The 24,814-nt window shown below is 36.0% G+C and overlaps 1 protein-coding gene across 2 annotated transcripts in view; it reads right to left on the reverse strand.

Annotated features, from left to right (window-relative positions):
* The window catches only part of DOK6 (docking protein 6), a 247,987-nt gene that overhangs the window by 52,590 nt on the left and 170,583 nt on the right, over positions 1-24,814 (reverse strand). For both annotated transcript variants that reach the window (XM_035319801.1, XM_035319802.1), the window contains exon 6: positions 17,197-17,335. In XM_035319801.1, the coding sequence (XP_035175692.1) occupies positions 17,197-17,335 (139 nt within the window). The remainder of the gene's footprint in view (positions 1-17,196; positions 17,336-24,814) is intronic.

Consider the following 24,814-nt stretch of genomic DNA (forward strand, 5'->3'; position numbering starts at 1 on the left):
TGGCCACTAGCAATAAAAATGCTTATAGGTATCAGCATACTATTTCTTTCCTATACACTGCTTTATGTTTCTTTTTACTTTTTATCCAGTTTGCTGTTTCTGACACAATATTGGCAAAGAACTCCAGATATATGACCTCATAAGTATTCTGGAAAGACTTACAGAAAAACTAGCTGTGAAAGTCATTTCAGTGATTTCAACCTTTATAATACATTTCTAGCATTTGGGTTTTCAGTAACAATTCTAACCTTTTAGAGAGTTTCTTAATCAATTATGGAGGAAAAAAATCTCAAAATACTAACACTGCTTTGCAGTGCCAATGTGGATGATGATGATTAGTCTTTGGCTGTGGAATAATATTATGTAGGAGATTCAGTGGGACTGATTTTTTTTTTTTTTTTTTTTTATGACTGTATTATAATGAAAGAATTGGGACATTTTGCTCCTTTTCTGGCAGAAGTTCTTTTTTTTTTTTTTTTCCCCTCTGAAAGAAGCTAATAATAGATCACTATGTTGTCTGACAGAATAGATTAATGTTGGAGGAAAGTAGCTGGGTTTTATAGCGCATTGGGATTATATTTGTTAAATGTCAGTAAGGTGTGTGTCTTCACTTATTTCTGTTACAAAATTTTGTTTTTGTTTCTTTCTTTCATTTACCATCCATGGAAACTACACTGTTTATTCTGAGGGCAGAAGGATCTTACATCTTTACAGGGTTTGAGCTATTGTATTATAAGCCATATTTGAACTATTTTATCATTTTTTATTGCATAAAAACATTTACTAATAACACAGGAGATGCTGCTGCCAAGAAGAGAGTTGAGACGATTTGAATACTGACTACACAGTAGGTCTTACTGAAAACAAACATAAGTAATTGTTAGGGGTCCCAAACAAACAGGAACAATTTCTAGCAGGTTGAACTAATGTGTTCAATATATATGCAATATATTATAATATATATATAATATATTATAATATATATGTAAAGAATCCAGTATTGCACAGGTGCTTTGGCAGACATCAATTGTCCTTCTGTGAGCATGATACACGAGCTTTTATCATAAAAGAGATTGGTGCTGGATGACAAAAAAGAAAAGATTTTTGTAGACCTGCTGTCCTGCAAACATACAGAATTTTAGGATAAGACTGTGGAACTATAAAATAATTTATCTAAGCAGCATCACTCAGGACAGTCTTCAGGTTTTAGAAGGAAAAATTTCCTGGGACATTTGAAAGTGGTTTGCTTGAAGGTATGACTATTTCCAGATGGGAAATGGGGAGGATCAGAGTGAAAAAAAAAAAAAAAAATTACAATTGAAAACAAAATCAAAAATAACAACACCTTCCTACATATTTTCTTCAAATTAAAAATGGTAATGAATCACAGTCTTAGAACAAGCCCTCATATTGACTTATAACTGCTTAACTGAAGATGGGTGGCATATAATGCAATGATATAGATCTGCTTGTGTTGTATTAGCTTAAGTTTCTAAGATATGTTCTAAGGGTCATTCATCTCAAGCAGTTAATCACTGAAATATTCATTTTTGTCTCATTTCAGAAACATGTAAATTATTTGCATCATTCTGAGTGTTTGTTAGTGGGTGATATAAAATTGATGGAGGGCTAGGAGAAGTTTTTACCTTCATTGAATCTAGGAGTTAATAGCAGGACAGTCAAGTACAGGCTTGCCAAAGGATAGGAGGAAAGCCAATGTTACTCATATCTTCAAGAATGGTAAGAACAAGGACCCTCGGAACTACAGGATGTTCAGCCTCACCTTGATCCCTGGGAAGGTGATGGAGCAGGTAATCTTGGAAACCCTTTTCAGGCACATGAGGGACAAGAACATAATTGTGAGTGGTCAGTATGGATTCTCCAAGGGAGTCCAACATGCTTGACCGACAGGATAACCTTATATGGTTAACCTTATATGGTTCTCCTTTTTTGGTAGAAAAAAGAAGAACAGTAGATATTATTTACCTAGACTTCAGTAAGGCTTTTGACACTGTCTCCAATAAGATCCTCAGAGAAGCTCCTGAAATATGTGCTTCATAAGCAGACAATGAGTTGGATTGAAAACTGGCTGTACAGCTGGGCCCAGAGGGTGATCAGTGCCATGAAGTCTAGTTGGAAGCCAGTCAATACTGGGTACAGTCTTCTTCAACGTTCTCATGATCTGGATGATGGGGCAGAATGTACCCTCAGCCAATTTGCTGATGACACAAAACTGGGAAGAGTGCCAGAGGGTTGTGCTGACATCCAGGAAGACCTCGACAGGCTGCAGAAATGGTCTGACAGGAACCTCATGAATTTCAACAAGGAGAAGTGTAAAGTCCTGTACCTGGGAACGAACAACACCATGCACCAGTACATGCTGGAGGCCACCCAGATAGAAAGCAGCTTTGCAGAAAAGGACCTGGTGAACCTGGTGAACACCAAGCTGAACATGAGCCAACAATGTGCCCTTGCTACCCAGAGGTTAATGATATCCTGGGCTGCATTAGGATAAGTGTTTCCAGCAGCTTGACAGAGGTGACCCTTCCCCTCTCTCGGCAGTGGGGAGGCCACATGTGGATATGTGTCCAGGTCGGGGCTCTTCAATACCAGAGATACATGGAGTTACTGGAAAGAGTCCAGGTAAGGGCCAATAAAATAGCTAAAAGACAGGAGCATCTCTCCTATGAGGAAAGGCTGAGAGACTGAGACTGTTCAGCCTGGAGAAGAAGAGGCTCAGGGGAGATCTTATCAATGTTTATAAACACCCAAAGTGAGGATGCAAAGAGGACAGAGTCAGGTTCTTTTCAGTGGTTCCCAGTTCCAGCAGAAGAGCAATGGACACAAACTGAAACACAGGAAGTCTCCTCTGAACAAGAGGAAATGTGACTATGCAGGTGCCTGAGCACTGTCACAGGCTGCAGAGAGGTTCTGCAGTCTCCCTCCTTGGAGATATTAAAACCCATCTGGGCATGTTCCTGGGCAACCTGTAGTAGGTGAGTTTGCTTGAGAGGGTGGGTTGAACAAGATGTCTTCCAGTGCCTTCTTCAAGCCTCAGACATTCTGTTATTCTGTGATTAACATCTCCAAAATTAAAAAGTATGTTTTAATTGAAAAGGTACGAGTGTTTGTTCTATCTACTGAACAATATAGAGATAAATAAGTTGGGGTTGGAAAAATTAAGTTAAATGAAGGAGTTGGAGACATCAAAGACTCTGTCTGCAAAGACTGGTGTGTTTCACCAGGAATAAGTGTTTTCTCATGAATTCAACCTGAGATTTACTGTATTCCAGAAGGTTCACTTTCATGAGGTGTGTCAAACCAAAGTTAAAAATAGTGAGACTTGCTATCAGTACTGTCTTACACAGTCTTGCCCTACTTCCTCTGTCTGCTTTTTGCTGTCCTTGCTCTGCTGGGTATCCTTCTCTCTGACAATGCTGCTCATGTCTCACCTCAGCCTGATATGCTTTAGAGAAGATTTCAGAGTATGGAAGTTTTCTCATAGTGTTCCTTGCTAAAAGGTATGACATCTTAAAGAAGGATTTTGGACACTTAAAGTCCTCAATATTTTACTTGAGAGTATTGGAAAGATAGCCTTTCTGACTTCATAGAAGTTGCTTTGGCCAGTTTTAGAGCTAGCATGGTAAAAGTCATGACAAGAAAAAAATGACCGTTTGTGTAGAACCCTTTCAAAACTCTCTCCAGTATGTGGCAAGAAAGGTGAATTAAGAATGTTCCTGTTTGGCCAAACCTTACCAGAGTAAATTTGAGGCTGAAAATTTGGAATTCTAAGGCTTACACACATGTTTTGGCAACAAAATGCTAGAATCTGTACTGAGTGTTCACTGCATAGTTATTTGAGTTTCAGTCTTTCTGATAAAATAAATACCATGGACCTCACAAGCTTGTTTATGCCATTTTTCTTCCATAGTCTAAAATAGATCAGTAGTTCCCAATTGTACATATTTGTGGAAATCACATTTATTTTAGTTACTTCATCTCTGTATATAGAAACTGCTGATACCAATGAACTTTAATAAAATGACAGCAATACAATTTTCTGAATACTTGCTAAACTATCATCAGTATTTTGCCATGAATATTTCTTATTAAGCTTGTCAGTGAGTGACTCCAGTATTTAGTAACACATACAGTTTTGCTGACCTCTACTTTCTGAGATTTTCAGAAGTTAATTTTATATGTCAGATACAGACATTTCAATTAAAAAGAAAAAAAAATACACAACAAACCCATAAAAATCAGTATCATGTAGCAAAGCTACAGATGACTATTCAAAACCTTCCAAAACAATATATTTTCTTTCCATTAAGTATTTATTTTTAAGCTTCTCAAATGCATCTTCAATCATACATATCAGGGCTAGTTATACAATGCACATTAATTTAAATTATAAAGTTTTAAAGTAGAAAAATGCTATTTTTTTTTTTTTTTTTTTTGAGGGGGGACACTAAATACACTTGCCTGTTTATGTACACAAACACAAATATTTTTCGTAATTTCACTTAAAATCATTTCTTCACATTTAGTTTAATATGTACTTCAATAGCTTCATTGCCTTTAGTGTTTTTTACAGATTTAAAATAAACAGAGAAGCTAGTTTGTAATAATAAAGAACTATTCCTTTTCACTGTATGTGCCCACACAAATGGAGCTCTCATTGATCATGTATATAGATAGATACAAACAAAATTCTTGACATTTCTAAATTTTAGAACTGCAACAGTCAATCATTCAAAATAATTCATGCACTTCTAAATAAAATATAATGGATTTAAATAAATATATATATATATATTTAGCCCTGAAACATTTTAAAATGAGAGACAAAACTCTCCAAATCACAGTCCAAATTTCTGCATATAAAAGAAACTAGGGATTTTTTTTTTCTTCCTTACTGATATTAGTTTACTAATGTAACAGAAATAACTGCAAATTAGGAAACCAATTTGGAAATGGGGAAATTGAGAAGTGTGTGTAAATTGCTGTATCTTTCAACATAATTGTATCAACTCAACTATCCTACAATTGGCAGTTTTTTTCCATTAAATTTCATTTTCAGACTATAACTCACTTGAAGTTGCTTGGTATAGTAAAGGTTGTGATTGCATGACCAAATGCCCTATAATAAAGCCCTTTAAAATCCACTGTTGCCATTTAACAGAAAAGAATCCTTTGCTGCTATGTTAGTAAGTTCCAACTTCTCAAAACAAAGAAGATAGTTATACCTGTTGCCATGGAAATCTGCAACTCCAATATTTTTTTTTTCTTCTTGTAATATGAAAGGTATGTAAAGGTGATCACCAAGCAATGGGAACATTAGAAAAAAGCATTAGAAAAAAGGACATCATGAAAACAACAAAGATTTTACCAAATCTCGTAGCCAGTAGTAATTGTAACTTTTACCACCATGCCCTAAAAGGAAATTGTTAAGAATAATGAGGGGACCACAAGTTCTTTCTTTTTATAAACAAGAACCTATATCGATTTGGCAATGGATTTAGAATCAAACATTGTAAAGTTATGTATTCAACAACCAGCCTTAAGAATACATATGAATCTTGCCTGGCAGCTACCTTTATGGAAATTTATTCTGACAGACTGAATACCTGATGAGACTAGCAGCTTTTATCCTGAGACAGTCATAAGTAACAGCATGGTATATGCTTCTATAATAACATTGAAAAAAATGTAAAAATCATTAAGCCCTTGCTGTTGAATGCTGCAGAATGGAAATATTTTTGAAAAAACTTATTCTTGAATTTTAGATGGACCAGTATTCCAAAACTTTTTATCATCTTCATCATAGACATAGGCAGGAAGACAGAAGCGATCCTTAGCAAATTTGGGGGTGACATCAAACTAGGGAAGCAGGCAAAAACCCAGATCTGACAGCTTCCATTCAGAGGAACCTCAGCAAAGCAGAAAAATGGGCAAACAGGAACCCCATGAAATTCAGCACTGGCAGATGTTAATGCTGCACCTGTGTTAATGCTGCATCTGTGGCAGAGAACATCTAAGAAGCAGAATATGATAAGTGACATTGGATTAAGGGATTATTCAGCACAAAAAGGAGATGGCTAAGAGAAAACTAACTGCTGTTTCTCTCTCTCTTCTTAAAGGTATGCCATAGAGAAGACAGAGCCAGATCATCTCTGTTAACAGAGACGCACCATGAAAGGACAAGAGGCAACAGTCATAGGCTGCTGCAAAGGAAATTCCATACATAATAAAAAAGTTCTTCACAATGATATTGTGGGTACTGGAACAGGTTCTCAGGATCCACATCCTCGGAAGTATTCAAAACTTGCCTTGGGCAACTTGATCTAGTTTTGATGTTATCCTAGCTTTGAAGAAAAGATTACATCAGCTGGCCACCAGTGGTCCTTTCCAATATTATTTTTTTCTGGTGCTATAATCAATGGGTTTGAAAACCTAATGAGATGTACTGTGCCAGTGTGTTAATCTGACATTTCACAGCAACTACAGCAACTATATTGTATGAAGATGTGCAGCTACTACAGTAAGTGAAATTATCAGGTCAACAGTTCAGAGACTAGTCTTTCTGTACTAGTGGCTTTTATATTTCTGCCGAACGAGATTCTTGGGCACTGCAGAGCAGCCGATAAATATAAACTGTTAGCACGGCTGGAATCATTCAAGGGATATCAGTCATGTAAGAACCACGACCCAAGGCTGAGCAGAAAAAGGAACATAAACAAACCCTGTCTGGACAGGCTTTGATTAATACATATCAAAGGCAGCTTGTACTTGGAAAAGGGACTATAGTTCAAGTATGTTTTTTTAGATACTAAGTATCAGTTGTCTTCAGTATAAACATAATCAGCGACATTATTATAAGGAATTGTCAAGTTAAAAAATATATCATCTTCAGAAAAAGGAACAGAAACGGGGAAAAAAAGCAAAATGATGATAAAGTGTGAATTTCACCTATTTTTGTCATACCAACAGGTACTTGATGAGCCAAAGCACATAAAGCACAGGAGGGATTTACAGAGTAACTTTATGACTATCATGAGAATTTCTGATCCCCTCTCAGATTATTGCTTTTTATAAATCTTCCATTATCTGAGAAGCACAGTGTCCATCTGTAAATCATCGATAAAGAAGTTTCTTATTAATCAGAGACAAAGCATTAACTATTCCCTTGTGTGATATAAAGAACAGAGTTACTGAAATAGAGGAAGGCCTTAGCTGATGGAAGAAGCAGAATTATACTATACTTCAAAAGACTGATGAAAACTGTGTGAAAAATGTATTTTTCAGAAGTTAATTCTTCTGTGAATAAGTAATCGACTATGATCCAGGATTTATTTTGTTGATGTGCTACTCCCAGCATATCGCTGATTACACTGTGACCTTGGGCAATTTATACACAGTTGAATTTGGCCTTAATCTTTCTGTGCCTCATTTTACTCATTAGTATAATTATTATAATAATACCTATCTCCTGAGAGTATTGGGCGGCTTCATCAGCTATTATTGTGGCTAATAGTAATAGGAGCTTTATAGGCTACTTTAGTTTATTTTACAAGAAATGGTTTTCTCAGAATAGCAGAGAGGAGATTAATAATATACTAAGCACATTGGAGAGCTATCCTGGGAATTGCTTTTCTAGTAATATTTAAGTCAACATAACCTGTTCCTCTGTTAAGAGAGTTTAATGGTATAAACCTACCAGCACGGTTATGCAAACAAGTTATTTAAAGTGTACACAATGCCAAAGAAAACTTCCCTTCCATACTAAATGCTTTTCAGAGTTTACTTAAGGGGAGGGTTGGGAATAGCCACATAGTGCTCAGTCAGGCATGCAACAATTGTTGTATAATTACAGCAACCATTCCTAATTCATAATTCGTATCACCGTGGCTTTTAGCAAGTAAGACTGTTAATCAAATAATCTATTTTGTTCAGGGAAAGTTCTTTGGCTCTTCAATTTCTTGCATTTTTCTAGAAAGAAATACAAGTTTTAATTTGACATTGGCTCTCCAGCTATTTTGATAGTTCTGTAAAAATACAGTATTTTGCAAAATATTGCAAAAAATAAAAAAGAAAAAAAATAGAATAAAATAATAATAATAATAAAACAACACCAAAACTTGAAATGCACCAACAATTTTAATGTTACCAACATTAAAATCCACTTATATTCAAAGGTTAACTTTGTACAGTTGAAATAAACTACACCCACTACACCCGACTTCTAAGAAATATGTACCTAGCTCTTTAAAAAGTTCCTAGAAATGTAGATAGGGGGCTACCTGGATTTTTAAAGAGATTACATGCTAAATCCTCAATAGAGCTTGCATTTTCACATACCTGACTCTGTAAAAATCTGTGCCTTATTGCATTTTAAAAAAATAAACAGACTTTATTTAGTTGCTTAAATCAAAATGTTCACAGTACATCATATTTGAATTCAATTATACAAATGAGGTGCACAGAACAGGGAGAACAGTGTTCACAGGATTCATACAAGCAGGTTTAGGACAGATTCATAGGATGAAACAGGGTCCTGTCAGACAAGAAATTGTGTTATCTCAGTTATGAAATACCCTTGAGAAGCTTTTATTACAAATAGGTTTTGGTTCAGCTCCTATTTCCTATTAGGAAGAAGATTTCAATCAGAGTCTTAGGTAGCATGATAAGACAGAAATCTAGAAGAGCACTGTGATATTATACAACATATTTCAGATTATTTTAAAGAAGAATCAGAAGAATTTCTAGGTTACGATATATATCCACGTAGAGGTACCTGGGTTTTAGTCCCTAGATCAGATTTAGAGCATGTTGTTGCATTCAAGGTCATCCAGGCCAATAGCTAAGGATAAGAGAGAGTTCAAAATTCTGGCAGGCAGAGGAAGGAATTGAATTTATCCCACCATGCTTTGAGTGAGAGCCCTCATGACTATGACCACTTCAAAAAAACATTAATAAAGCCAGTGCAAGCTCTAGTGAATAGCTTTTTAAAAGGCAAAACTGCACCTATATTACATCACCAACTACCAAAATATCTGATACACTCTTATACAAGGATTTGCCAGTTCTGCTACTGCACCTACCCACAATAGTTATCTATACACTTCACAGAATTTCATGTGGTTTGCAATGTTTCTGACAACAAATAGCTCTGTCCTCCCACCTGCTCTAACACTTTGTTACCATAGTAAAGACATTCCCTATCCTGTGGTTTAATTCAAACACACAGAAAACATTCAACAACCACTGCCTGCAACTTCCCCCACCTTATCCTCTCACTGCCTGTATGGCACCCTATAGGAGGTAGTAGACTCCTGCAACTGACAGAGGAAGGGGCAGGGACAGGGGTAAAAAGTGTTTCCTTGGAAAAAAGTAATGTATGTTGGACAATAGTGGCAGTGGAAGTTAGAATTTCATAGCATAGCAAAGTATTTTCTTTTAGGAATTGCATGGCATCTACTGCATAGTTCTTGAATGTTGCTGCAGTACTTGAATGCCTATTATTGGATATGAGTAATAGTCCCTGAAAAAAAAAAAAAAAGCCAATGAAATACATGTACTTTAAGAAAATATTTTATTTAAAATAAAATTAAAAAATAAAACACATCCAGTCTGTATATTCACAGATCCATTACTTTCTTCTGAAGTGGTGAATGTCAGAAATAGACCTGCTTCACTGCTCTAAGATTTCATCCAAGTACACATAATTTTCTGAGTCCTAGTACTAACAAGGAGCCTGGCAGAATTCTTAACAAATTTTCACAGAAAAATATGGGTCAGGAAAAATATCATGATGTGTTTAATGAAGTAAGAATCTTTTTTAAAAAATTATTATTATTATTATTATTATTTTAATTAATATTCATTTTTATCTTTTATTACTTATGGGAACTAGGGTTACAAAACTCAAACCAAAAAGTACAGAGATTATGACTTAGGGGAAAAAAAAAAACAGCATTCTTGGTTTTGTTTTTCATCTTAGCAATATTTCCTGATGGTGTGGTAGTTTTACTTGGGTGGGCAGCCAAGCTCCACCGCAGCCGCTCTCTCACTTACCCTCCTCAAAGTGAAAAGGGGAGAAAATATAATGCAAAGGGTTCAAGGGTTGAGATAAGGATGGGAAGATTGCTCAACAATTATACTGACAGGTAAAACAGAGTAAAAAACAAACAAACAACAACAACAACAACAAAATCAGATCATAAAATTTATTGCCTATTACTAACAAGCTAGAGAAGTGAAAAACAAAGGAAAGAAAACAAAACCACCTTTCCCCCATCCATACTCTTCCACCTCCTCCCCAGGGTGGCACAGGTGAATGGGAAAATGGGGACTGTAGTGAGTCCCTAATGCGTTGTCTCCGCTGCTCCTTCATGGACACTCTCTGCCCCTGCTTCAGCATGGGGTCCCTCCCACAGGATGCCATCTTTCCTGATCCTATGTGGGCTTCCATCTACTGATCCTGTGTGGGCTTCCCACAGGCAGTAGCTCTTCAAGAACTGCTCCAACATGGCTCCGTACCACGGGGTCCATCCATCAGGAGCAAACTGCTCCAGCGTGGGTCCCCCACAGGTGGCAGCTCCCCCCAGACCGCCTGCTCCCACATGGGCTCCTCTCCAAAGGCTGTAGCTCCGGCCCGGGACCTGCTCCTGCGGGGGCTTTCCATGGGCTGCAGCCTCCTCCAAGGCCACATCCACCTGCTCCACCAGGGGCTCCTCCACAAGCTGCAGCGTGGAGGTCTGCTCCATGTGGGACCCATGGGCTGCAGGGGAACAGCCTGCTCCATCACGGGCCTCTCCACAGGCCGCAGGGGAACTTCTGCTCTGTGCCTGGAGCACCTCCTGCCCTCCTTCTGCACTGACCTTGTGAGCTGCAGGGCTGGTTCGCACTCCTCTCTCCTCTCTCTCCCAGCTACTGTTGAGCAGCATTTTTTTTTTTTTTTTTTTTTCCCTTTCTTAAATCTGCTCTCACAGAGGCACAAACAACATCACTTATTGGCTCAGCTCTCACCAGCGGTGGGGCCCTTATCTAACATAGGGTAATTTCTGGATTCTTCTCACAGAAGCTACCCCCATGTCCCCCTGCTACCAAAACCTTGCCATGTAAACCCACTACAGATGGCCGCAGTTTACCAGTGGATAGACAGGTCCTGCAGTAGAAGACTCCCATTTTTCTATTATTGTTTTCTACTGCAAAGAAGGGTGAGCTCTACTTCTCTGGAAGTAATTTCTGCCAAACACACTGAAAGGCTATTTCACCTTTAACTTGTAATTTTCAAAGACCTCTAGAATGAGTAATTGAAGCTTCATAATACCTGTGTGAACCAAGTAAACAATTCAACAACTATACATCATAATAAAGCACACAGCTTTTTATAGGGTTATCAATTTTCTAAACAAATATTCTACAACAATACCATACAGTAGTTTCAGGTGGGAAATACAGAACAGTATTAAGTATTTGCAGGAATAAGGAGCCTGAGGCTATACCTCAATTACCATAAAATGCATGAGTTCATGAATGATCATACATATTCAGAAAATCAATACATGAGCTCATACATCCTATGGAAGCAGAAGGAAACATCCTAAACAACTAGTGCGTCATGACATGGGACCGTGTATGGGTGAACTCTGGAATTTTCTACTCTTTTTTCTCTTCCAGGTACTTACTGACTCCAGGTAAATGCCAAATGCACTTAGGCAGAATAACAACATGAAAGAGCTTTATCATATTAAGTAAACTGCAGTGTTGAAGTGAAGCTCAAAAGACATATATTTTAAGTAAATATTTCATATAATCATTGTGCCTCCAGTATCCACTAGGGTGTTCCTGCATTTCCTATCTTTCACAGTTGGAAAATAATAAGGTGTAACATTACACAAAGACATAAATGACAACCAAATACCAGGCAAGGCCTTGAAGAGTATCCTACCTGGCAAAGGTAGGATACTTCAAATGGAAAACACCATTTGAAAGTGAAAAATTTAGAATCTATTGATGTGTTCATTGACAATGCTTGATTCTTTAACGTTTTGATGAATACTTGTTTAGGCTGTGATCAGCTTAAAATATGTAAAGAAATACATAATAAAGAATTGTTTAAAGAGCAAAGCTAAATTAAAAGCTTACTATGAAATTAATTATATTATTTTCTCCTGCTTCAGTTATTTTTTCTTGATTCTATGAAAATTTACGCTGATATTCTTAATTCTATTTACATTCTCATTCATACCATGCCTGACAACCCTGTAATTTATATTTATCCTCGGATCAGTTTTATGAAATACTGCCCTCATCCTGTTTCAGATAAGGAATATCAAAATTAAGTTACTTGCAGGCTTACCACCTTCCTCTCCAGCATCTTTTTAATCCAGTTAAATTCCCTGATATTTGTCTTCTCTAGTATATTTGTTATTTCCCTACTAATGATTTTTTTTTTTTTAAATATAAAGTCACTGGTATTATTTTATTTAAATGACAGAAATCTATAATGATGACTCATTCACTTTTATTAAGTTTAATCTTAGATACAAGGCTTGTAAATAATGAGAATGGAAGAGAAGTATACATGTGTTTTAGTAATGTGTTTATCTTCCAGTAAATGTTAAAAGTATCACAATGTAAAATTACATTATTTTTGCAGCTTTGCTGTGTTAAGAAAAACAAGTGTCATAGAAATTTTCCTATGATAATAAATTATGGGAACTTCAACCATTCATTTTTAAAGAATTTTTACTTCAGTCTTACTGATGTTCAATTAACATCAGATGCTCAACATCATCTCTTTTAGAATTATTGTTTTACATATTTATTATTATTATTATTATTATTATTTTGAGATTACATAATAGGTTTCTATTGGCAGCTTGAAAAAAGGAATTATAAGGTTACAAAGGTATAGCACTGTTTTCTTAGCGTGCTTCCCTCATATGAGTCATAATATGAGAAATCTACAGTTCTTAACCTCGCATTTTATACACTCAAACAACAATAGGTGAAGTAGATCTATCAGAAGTGTTTTCAGTGAAGGCTGAGTGGCAGAAGAATAAAGCTGCCACTGGGGAGGAAAATCATGCCTTAAGTCACAATGCTGTTTGTACGCATGTTGTCATCGTGCTATAGAGGTTAGATAGAGAAGTGAAGCTGACAACAACAGTGCATTCTGATGCACGAAATTTACTGTAACTGAGATTCTTTAAAAATATCACCAAAATCAACCTCATTTACTGGCTGCAGGAAGGATGATGCTCAGCATTTACAGAGAGTTAATTGATTTTCCTCCCCTCTTTGTGAAGGCACAACGGAGAAGATCTAATGGTTTAGTGGTGCCTCTGCAAACCAGTTCAGCTCACTAACCCTACAGAATCCTCTTCCTTTTACCTAGTTTTATTTTTATTTTTTATTTTTGGCCATATTAGCAAACTGAATTAACTCGCTGTGTCACTGTGTCATATAAGAACCTGAGCTTACAGAAGCAAAGTGGAAGAACTTTGCAGCCCAGCCTGGGGACAAGGAAGGAATCTGGACATGCAGATGTATATCTTCCATGCTGAACATCACAATACTGGTGGGGATACTTGCTGTTCCTGAGGATATCACCTTTTTGTTTTTAATTCCAGGACTACCAATCCAACTGGATTTATAAATCTTACATTAAGAAAGAAGTGTATGTGTGTGTGAGAGAGAGAAGAGATATGCAAGAATACAGACTATTCTGATGATAAAAATATGTTGTTGATAACATATCTATGATAACATATCTTTATGAGACTATCAACTATGATGTTGATAGTCTTGTATAGATAGCACAACAACAATGAAAAGTATACAAGCATTATTCTTTTTAATTATACTTTCTTATTGATACTGTAAAACACTAACAAAACACTCCAATATCGGTCCCTCCCTCCAAAACGCACACCACTCTAAGCCCAAATTGTCATCTCTATTACACTCAACAATTAAAAATGGAAGTCTGAAAAAAAAGTGAATATACAGATAACAGTTTCCCTGCAAATAGTTTCAATTTAAGTAGTAGCATTAGCCCAAATTTGCTATTGTCCAAAACAAAGTGAGCATAAAACATTATCACACTGTCGATTTAACATTTCAAACTCTTTTCTCTTTTTCTGATCTTTATAATAATGGATATACTATTAAGTTCCTTTATTTAAATTTCTTTCATTTTCACCTTCACAAAAAATATTTAATTATATAATATTATATGTAAGCTGTTTATTACAGAAAGGGTCAAGAAAAAGTAAAACAAAGCAATACAAATCATCTCTAGGGCCATAAAGACAAACGAACAAAGGTCAAGCTTAAAGACATCTGTAGCCCCTAGATCCCAAATTTAAAAGTATACTCTTGCTTGTACTTTGATTTCAGAAGTTAAGGGAAAAAAAATATATATATATATAGGCATTTGGTTAAACTGTAGGATTTAGATATTAGAGAGAAGTTATACTTGCTAAAAGGAAAATAACACATTTAATCTATTCAAAATCTTCATATTTTATTCCTAATATGAACACAGCTTAGATGCTGCAGTTAACACAGAAAACCTGTTAAAGGTTCAGCACCCCATCAGTCAAGAGCCACAGCAGGCCACAAGCCTCGACCCATCTCCCCATGCTGATCACAGAACAGCTTTATCCAGAAACCAAGCATATTATATGCTGCGTGGATGATGAGTCATTTCTACTTCTTAGTCTGCTCTTAGAGTTTGATACCATATGGCCACAGTCATCAAAAATGAGGTTTTAGGGATGTCATCTGATAGCAGAATGGGATCAGCTTTGCTAAGCAGTGAAGTTGCTAATCAGAAGCACTGGTGGAAAATCTGAAATTGGTGATTCCATGAAAGGAATATCACGTATAATCCTGGATTCAGGTCTAAGTGCTTATTAGGGCAGCATGAAAATGCTGTAATTTTTCTTAAGGGTGTAGACATTTTAAAAGCATAATATTTATAATGATGCTTTTTCCTGGTTTTGGACTATTATTAAATCATTTCCAGCCAAGCAGAATGCATCCCCTCCCCCCCCCCCCAGTGCTTGAGATACTATTCAGACAGTATTTCAGATACTTTTCCATTTACTCTGCCATCTATCTTAGCTTGGACTTTCTAGCAATTGTTCTTGTGTCCCTAACCTTATATCTTGATTGTGAATATTCCTTTTCCTATTTTTTCTGTCCAAAGTTTGTGTATCTCAAGTTTTTTTTTGAACATAGTACTACTTTGTTCAGTTTTACTGAAAAAATCATTCACTTTTTTTTTTTTCATAAACCACAGAAAAAACACTCTTTATAGCTTCCCATCTCAGCTTTTTCTTAGAGACATGCAGAGTCTGAGATCATTCAACATAACAAACTTTCATCATAGAAATATGTCTTTTTCAAATTTCTTGTACAGTAAATAGAGGAAGAAAGACTGCTCCAGGGAGTAATAAGGAGAAGGAGTTGAACACTGGGGTCTTGAGTTACCCTTTGAAAGAGCTTTTCTCTCACGAGTGTGAGATATTTTGACAGTGATGGAGTGTGTGGGAAGAAGATCATGCAGTCATGCTGTGTGACTGTGGACACTTGCATGGTGGGCAAAGGAAAGAATGAAGAGAATGTTAGTGGAAAGTGTGCAATTACCCTAAAATCTCTTTCTAGGGACAAAGCTGTGTGGAGAACGGTCGTCATCTGAGAGGAAAGGTGGATGATATCCCTGTCCATCACAGGAGGAACTAGATGATCTTTAAGGTCTCTTCCAATTCAAATCACTCCAAGATTCTATGAAAAGCATGCAGAAAATTTTTCCTGGTCTTCCCGTATCTTTCCTCTTCGGTGGATATAAAGGTAGCTTCAAACCACACTTCAAAGTTAGCTTTCTAGAATGATCACTTAAGATCATCTCTACTAAGTGTAAAAAAGGTAGTTTTTATTATTATTGTATTATTATTAATAATAATTTTTGTCTTAAATATCTCAAACTTTTTAGTAGCTTCTATGAGTGTTTAAAAATCACCTTGTGAAAACTAGGAATTCTGACCTTGAAATTAAAAAAATAACTCTTTATGAGTTCACTTCATTGTAAGAGGAACTAATTTCTTTCCCGTGTTAAGAAAAACAGAACATGACTGTGTACTGGGTCTGGCTAGGATGTTAACTTTCCCTGCAGCAGCCCATCCAGTGCTGCACTCTGCACTTGTAGACAGAACAGCAGTGGTATCACACCACTGTTGTGTCTGCTGCTGAGAAGTGCTGGCACAGCATCAGGACTACCTCTAACCCTCCTAAGCAAAAAAGTGAGAAAGAAACATCACCAGGGCAGCTGACCTAAACCAACCAAAGGGATATTCCATACCATATGATGTCACACTCAGCAATAAAAGATGGAAAAAGGAAGAAGAGGGGAGGGGTGGGCTCTCGTTGCGAAAACATCTGTCCTCCTCCCGAACACCGGCTACGTGTGTTGAGGCCCTGCTTCAACGACATAGTCAAGCATCGCTCATTTATGGGAAGTAGAGAGTAATTTCTTTCCTCTGCACTTCCACATAGTCTTTACTTGTTTTGTTTTGTTATTCCCTTTCCCTCTCCCTCTTCCCCTTTCTGTTTTTTTTCCCTTTAGTTGAATTGTTTAATTAATAATATTTCCTTAATAATATATATTTTTTTCCTCTTTAATTAAATTATCCTTATCTCAACCCGTGAGTTGTTCTTTCCTTTACTTCTTTCCCTCCTCATCTGAGGAGTGGGAGTGAGAGAGCAGTTGTGGTGTTCAGCTGCCTAGCACGGTACAACCACCACAGCCTGCTGTTACTTTGTATTGTTTACATTGGTCTTTTTCCACATGTGAGGCCACGAGGACCAATTAAGTCCTTGATAGTCACCTCACAGCTGTCTTCAAATAGTCTCATCTTAGAGTAAGAGAACCATAATTTTCAAGAAGATAACCATGGATCTAGCACTTAGTGGTATCTACTCTTCCAAAAAGACAGCAACAATAGATCACTGTTTAGCAAATGCTGAAAATCCATGACCATAAAAATACATAAAAGCTAAAGATTGTTTTGTCTTAGTCATGCAGCTAATACTGTTATTATGTCTGAATTCATGGAGTGACATCAGTACAGACTTCTTTTGCCAGTCCTTATAAGTTCAAATATATAAGTGATGGGACCTTACCCGTGCCTTCTGCTCCATCTCCATCATTAATCTTTCATGTTGTTCTGCTATTGCCAGTGTTGCAGAATGGACTTTCTGATATATCATTTCTCCTTCTCGTGTCTGAAAGGTGAACAGTCCTTCTCCTGTGTCACACATCCTGCAGTAAGCAGAACACAAGGAAAATAAATGAGTAGTGTAATTTTTATCTATTATAAAAAGTGCACACCTTGCAGTAGGAAATGCCAACTTTTATAGTTAATCTTTTGGATTCTGACTATCTGCAATTATTTTTACCATTGAAGAGAGACATATTGCAAGAAAAGTGCAGAACTTCATGAACACAACCTCTAAATTCAGTTTTAATCATCCTCTGAGCAGTGAAAAAGAAGCTTTATCACAGAATAAAATTGAGGTAATACAGTCACTTGTTTATAGCATTATTTCAAATGTCTGCATGGCTATGCAGGAGCTAAATTTAATTCTCTTAACCAAGTGAGAAGCACATAGCATAGCATGACTTTGAAAAGCTGACATTTTAACATAACATTGACCAATTAAAAATATTCTTTTGGTTGATCACTACAAAGAAGCTGTATGGAAAGGTAGTATTACAAGGGTTAAAATACGTCTGCCTCAGTACATTTATGTGAGGCAATATCTAAAGTTCTCTTTATAATTACAAGAGACATTCAGTCTATTTGACAATAGAAATGGCAATTCTGTTGCCTAAGAAGATTAAATACATAAAAAAAATCCATAAAATTAACTGTCTTCTTTTGAAAGAGCAACTTTTGTCACCCTTACTGTGATAGCCTTGTGGCATTATTCAGGGAAAGAAAAGTGGTATATAGTAAATACAAGGACAAAAAGGGCTGAGAAACACAGCAAAAATTAGTAGACCACAAGTGACAGACTACTGAATGACGGTTACTTCAACAATATATACTGTGTTAAACAGTAGTGGAATCTGACATATTTATATTAGTAATTCCATGACATTATCCATGTCTGATCTCTGTATTTTTAGATATTTCTTTTTGAAATTTTAGAAACAGAACAATAAAAATCCTTTTGATTTGGTCTGATACTTCCTGTAAAGATTTTCAGAGTTATCTTTGACAGAAAATTATTGACTTGAGTTACTGATGCATAACATCCTTCAGCAACAGAAAGACTTGAATTTCCCTAAAATACCAGGTTTCATATTTTTTTTTTTTTTTGGTTGATTTATTATTTTATAGGACATCTGAATTTTTGAATATCCCAACACCTTCAGTATGGCATACTGTTACTAAGCATTTCAGAAAAATGTGTCCTGACTGATTGAACATTCAAACAAGTTTTAAATATCAATATTTAAAGTATGAATCCAGGATCTGAATGATTATTTGGAAATTAAATTTTACAAAATATTTTCCAATCAAATTAACATATTACTTTATTTATTTTTATTTATTTATTTGCTATATTACTTTATTTAGTCATTAAATATGTCTCCTGCTATTTTATATGCACACACAATTACAAAACAGCTTTTTGAAAATTGAACCATTTTTTTCATGAGTTATCTTCTTATAAATACATCTGAATTCTAAAGAATAATTACTATGAAATTTTATTTCTAAACCTGTCTCTCTAATTCTTAACATTATTTCTAAACAGGGCTATTGTGTTTTATAAAAGATTATTGAGAGTCCAGCAGTTGCTTTTGATTTCAGGACTGACCACTTAAAATAAAACTTTATTAACACCTACAAAATCTTTGCTTGTGCACTGGAGGAGGCATGCTTTTTTTGAGCCTCCTGTAAAGAACTTATGCATGGCTGTGCTGGGGAGAATAGAAAGTATTGGAAGCAGAAACATAAAATAGAGGTGCTTCTGCAAAATGCCTGGTGAACATACTTAGTAATGACCATTTGAGATGTTGAAAAGAAAGTCACAGTTTTAGGACTAGATGATTCACGATGTTACAAACATCCATACTTTTGAAATAAAAAGTCTCCCTCCATCCCAAGATGTAAGAAAAATATAAGCCATTTTGCAGACAGGTATTATTTGATCAGTACTAATGTGATGTGCCAATTAATAGACAAATGGGAAAAAATACCCAAACTTTCACATTAAATTCCAGTGGAGACCAAGATCTCTGCTATAAACATTTAAGATACTTTATATCCTTAGCCACAATCCTCCAAAGAGCTTATGGTAGAAATAAAATGTCTCAAGAGTTTTGAGATGTTATAGCAACAGTCTTTGAGATCCCTCAGGGCATCATATAGCTGGTACTCTGCTTTTGTGTAAAGAGATCTTAATAAAATTCAAACAGCGTGAAATAGAAAGTCTGGAAAAAATGACGAGGTTTCAGAAACTGAAGCAAAATATTATCTCTTTGTTGGTTTCAGAGGGTGAAAAATCCTACAGGGATAAAAACAAGGAAGCAGGAAATGAAGCGTGATTAAGATTCAGGAGTTAAGCTGCTTATTTTGACCGAGCAAAACCTAATCGCCCCCACTGCTGATTCGATCACATCCTGTATCATCTGTGTGCCACCGAGTTGGAGGCAGGCACGCAGGCTGCTGCACCCCTGCAGCACTGCTCCCACCACCCAGGACGGCACTGCGGGGACCAGCTTTCCAGTTGCAGTGGGTGACCACAGCAGACATGTTATGCCAACATCGGAAAAGTATTGATGACAGCCTCCCAGGATTCTGGGTTTCCCTAAATAACAGTGTATGATATACATGCAGAGGCTCAAAATTACAGGTGGAGGAGAATTATGGGCCTCATTTGTTCGAGTGCCAAATAGCCCTTTTGTTTAACATGACTTAAAGGCACCAGAAATGAAGCCAATAGTACCTGGCAAGCCTGAGCTCTATAAAAGCAAAAACTTTGAATGAAACTCCCTTTCTGCCATCTAAACTTGTTATTTGCAAGCAGCCTTCCAAAAAGGTGATTCCCTTTGCTATAGTGAAGTATTCCTGTTCAGCTCCTCAATATTTTATTTTTTCATTCAGATGAAAAGTGACTAGACCTTAGTTAGGACACTGAGAGGAGAAGCATGTTTCAGGTATACAGTCTTTCAAGGGAATATTGAAAAACACTGAATTAGAAGAATTTATGGACCAAGAAGAAGCATGATTGGGACAGGGAAAGGGGTAAGTGTGCTCTATGTGTTTTCCTGAAAAGACAGGGAAGTTTTACTTATCTGGCCAAAGAGAATGGACAAGCAGATAAGCTAAAACATACTTCTGGACATGTTCTATTTACAGTCAAAACATAGTTAGCAGAGCAAATACGCTTTTTTTTTTTTTTTTTTTTTTTTTTTTTTTTTCCTGCAGCCTCTTTTTGGTGCCAGATAACTGTCCATTTCAACCTACAGTTTCAGCTTTAACTTTGCAAACATGTTGCTTGAGTGAATGTGAAGTAAATGCGAGGAAATACTCAGTTCAAAATACACACCACATGTGGTTGTACTTGATGCATCTTTTTTTTTTTTTTTTTTTTTGTTACAGTGATTTATATTTAAAATTCAATCAAACTGTTATTGCTTGCAAGCTGAAGCGAATGAATGACACAACTCCAGGCTGGTGCATAGCTGAAGCACTTTATTGTCTCACTTATATAGGCTTAGCGTATCTACATGCTTTTATCACACAACTTGGCAAAGTTTGCTCGTTAGCTGTTATTATTGTTCACAAGGTGATCGCACAGCAGCCATATCTCCTTTTTGTGTACTGATGAGCAACAGGCCAGACTGCACCTGTTGTTTTTGACCTTCTTGTCTCCCAGTTATACCTCCTTTATCTTCAGGCTACGTGACTTTCGCCTTATTCTGCATTTTCCTCTTCTCACTTCGTCTCTGTGTCTAACATACTCCACCTACTTTCTGACCGATTTCCCACAGCAAGCTGTCCTCAAAAACTTTTAAAAACTCTTTTTTCTAGAATCTTTTGAAATGAAAAATCACATTCCCCAGAGCATAAACCAAAAATTGTCATCATCATTATTATTTTTTTCTGCAAAATAGTTTTCTCCATTTTTTATTCTTAATAAACAAAAAATGATTTTATGTCCATTTAGTAACATACAAATTTTATATTTCCTAAAATCATGTTAGAGAAAAGACAGAATGAAGGTGTGGTACTCTTCCTGGTACTGCCACAGGTTTGCACTACAGCTCTCCTGACTTCGTATGACCTTCACTGACAAAAAAAATTAACTGATTTTGTAAACTTTATTTTTTTATGAGACTTAACAGTCTGTGGATGCTTGAAAAATGCCAATGTTAGCTTCTCTATTTCTGTGTTTTCCAACTTTAAAACAGGGATATGATTAACCTATGCTTTAGGATATTTAAGGATTCAATGCATTAAAATGTATGAAGTGCTTTGACTGAAATAGAAAAGTGTATTTTTTCCTCTATTGTTAAAGAATTATATAAATGGGAAGATAATGAAACAAGTAGATACACAAGGTCTGAAAATCATCATAAAATTTTTAGTTCTTACAATAAGAACTTTGTGGATTCATTGTGGATTCAGAGATCCACAATGAAAGTTCCTGGTTGTACTCAAAGGTAAGATTTCTGTTCAGCCAAAACAGATTTTCCCACCACTCTTGCCAGATGTTCTCAGCATTTCCCAAATCCACATAATGGTTTCCCACTGCCTCTGATCACTACAGAAGTTTGTCTTTTGGAGCAAAATCAATACCATATAGTAACCTCATAGAATTCCCTCCAAAAAGGAAACTTTGTTGACCTGACCACCAAATACAACTGGTACTTTTCTTTTCCCAACAGAGGTTCATACTCTCATGCCTGACAGTTTCATTTCACTATTTCAGTAAAATGTAAAATGTATTTTCACAATAATGAAGGTTGTCTGAAATATGAGATGCCTAGGAACATTATTAGCTATAAGTCTTTGCTTTAATACAAAAGGAACAATGACAATTGTAACTAGAAAGAGTTTAGTTCTTCATATATCTATTTTTAATGGTTTTGTGTGATTTCTTTTTACTTGTATGCAGTTTAGCATTGAAGAAATAATGGGTGATTTGTAAATTAATTACTCAGCAATTTATAGAACTACAGAAAAATAACTTTAAAAAGGTAAATATCCTCAAATAGGCACTGAACAAATAACTTTTAGAATTAACAACTACTTACTGTCAATAACTTTTAATATCTCTTAATAACTAATGCATAATAAATTAGTACCCTTTTTTGGCATTTCTAGTTCTTTAAATAAAAATATAATTTAATTTTTGAATGAGACTAGTTCATGATTAGGTATTGTCCAGAAATCTGAGTGCTAAAAGTCAGCAGTACCAAAATGAATGCAATTACTGTAATAGTCCACACTCAATGTCTGAAAGATGATTTTCTTTAAAGAGCAAAGCTGTTCATTCAGATACTTCAAGATGCAGTAAAGAAGTTAGCTAGTGCTTATTTCCTGTATGCAAAGAATGTGGTCAGATTTGATATAGGGAAGCAAACCTTCTCTGTCACAAGAAGAGCAGTAAATAATAAATGGTGAACTTCTATGTTGAAAGGATAGGAACCAGGAAGAAGCAAGAAAATGTTGCTAAGAATCTGACTTATAATAAAGTAATCAAAAAAGTGATACATTTTGTGGGCGAATCAGTAAGAAAAAAGATAACTACAAAAATAGGATATGTATAGGATCCAAGAAGGGTCTATGAATGAAGCAGAGAGAAGACAATGAGAGAAATGTGCAGAAAGTGTAATTAATTCAGATATAGACATGGATAGAAAGCACTAAATGTGGGACAAGGTCAGTGAAAGTAGGGAAATGTCCTGTGAAATATCCACAAAAGGGAAATGGAAATCACCAACACAAAGCACAGCAGCAATATAAAGGGCAAAACACAGAACAAGCAGACACAGAATCTCAAAATCTGCTGAGCCTTGTCTGTTGCTCACATCCTATGTGACAAATGAGTTGCCTTGCTTTGCTGTCAGCATTTCAGAGTTTCATTGGAGTGTCAAACAGGGATATCCTGGTAATTTTATGATCTGAGAAGCAAATAATGAAAATTATCTGATATATGAGGCATCTGCCTGTCCCCCTAGATTATAGTTATTTACTGGCAAGAATATACATCAAGAAAAAGTAATTATGTAAGATATCTACTAATTGCTGGCTGTAGACATTCCTCTAGAAAATTTATTGTAATGTTGTTGCACTTCAGCTGAGATGGGTAACTTTCCACTGTTACTGCACATAGGTTGTGAAGTAGTGCAGTGTTTAATCTTACATTGTCTCTCTTTCATGTGGAATCTCCTTGAATAAGGAGATTCCATAACTTGCATAAGTTAATGCAGGAAACATGGAGTATTACCACATGATGTAGCTCAGTAACTTGATAATGAAGCTTAGATTTGTTCAAGGTCAGATCTTATATTTCTTGAGTCATCTTCAGTGTTTTCAACTAAAAGAACTAAAGGCACAGCTTTCCTAATAAGTCCTTTTATGGCATCATTCTGCAGTTCCGAGAACATAGGATGGAAAGGAGTGATGATTTTCTCCAAGATAGCTGACATTCAATCACTCAGAGGAATGCAGTCCTCCATTATCTCCTAGAAGACCGTGATACTTTCCAAGTGATAGTTACATAGCTTTTTAAGCTATTATATGCCGTCATAGTTAAAACAAAACAAAACAAAAAAATGCATTATGAGATTATTTCTTTTTCTGCCTAAACCAAGTGACAATTTTAGGGGTATAATATAATATAGATTTTTTTATTTTTTATTTTTTTTAAATCATGAAAGCATGTTTTTATTTGTTTGTCAGATGGGAGAGATTTTTGAGGTATTTGAGGTAATTATGCCTCCTGGGAAATTTTTCTTCTCATTGCTTGGGCTGCTTCTACAATTACTGTGTCTGTGCTGCCCTCTGTTTTAGCCCATTTAGACTAGTGGGGCATATTGTTCAAGTTTGAGGGACACTATCCCATTCCTGCATGTCAGATGCTGTCCACTTTCTGCTTAACAGAAACAGCTGTGCCTTTCTCAGGACTATACCAATGACTGAATGATTGTCCACCACCACTGTAATTCTCTAATTAATTTCCACCGATATTTTCTTGTCCATCATAAGACATAGTTAAGAGACATTGGCAAAAATTACTTTTTTTTTTTTTTTTTTTTTCCCCCCCCCAAGACTTTAGCCAGTAAGAGGAGATACCCTGGTCTAATAAGCCAAATCCCAAATACTTTAATGTGACCATAACTATGAACTTTATTCCCTCCTGCTTAAATACTACTTTCATAAAGTATCAACAATTTGATGGGGAAGATTGAATGGTGTTGTTTATGCTTTATCGCCTCTAAGTAAAAGTATACTAGCTTGAACATGCATGCTATCTTGTGTCAGTATTCAATTCACTTTGCACTGTTTAGTCAGTGTAGGTAATTAATAAGTAAGTATATGCAGAACAACCCACTTTGTGGAGATTTTTGACCCCCCCCCCTTCCCTTTCGGTGTGCCTTTCCCTTTCCTCTTTCTTATCCCTTTCCTTATTCCTTTCCCTTTCCCTTCCCCTTTCCCTTTCCCTTTCCCTTTCCCTTTCCCTTTCCCTTTCCCTTTCCCTTTCCCTTTCCCTTTCC

This window comes from Oxyura jamaicensis, chromosome 2 (genome assembly GCF_011077185.1).
Source record: "Oxyura jamaicensis isolate SHBP4307 breed ruddy duck chromosome 2, BPBGC_Ojam_1.0, whole genome shotgun sequence".
In the NCBI taxonomy this organism is placed as follows: Eukaryota; Metazoa; Chordata; class Aves; order Anseriformes; family Anatidae; genus Oxyura; species Oxyura jamaicensis.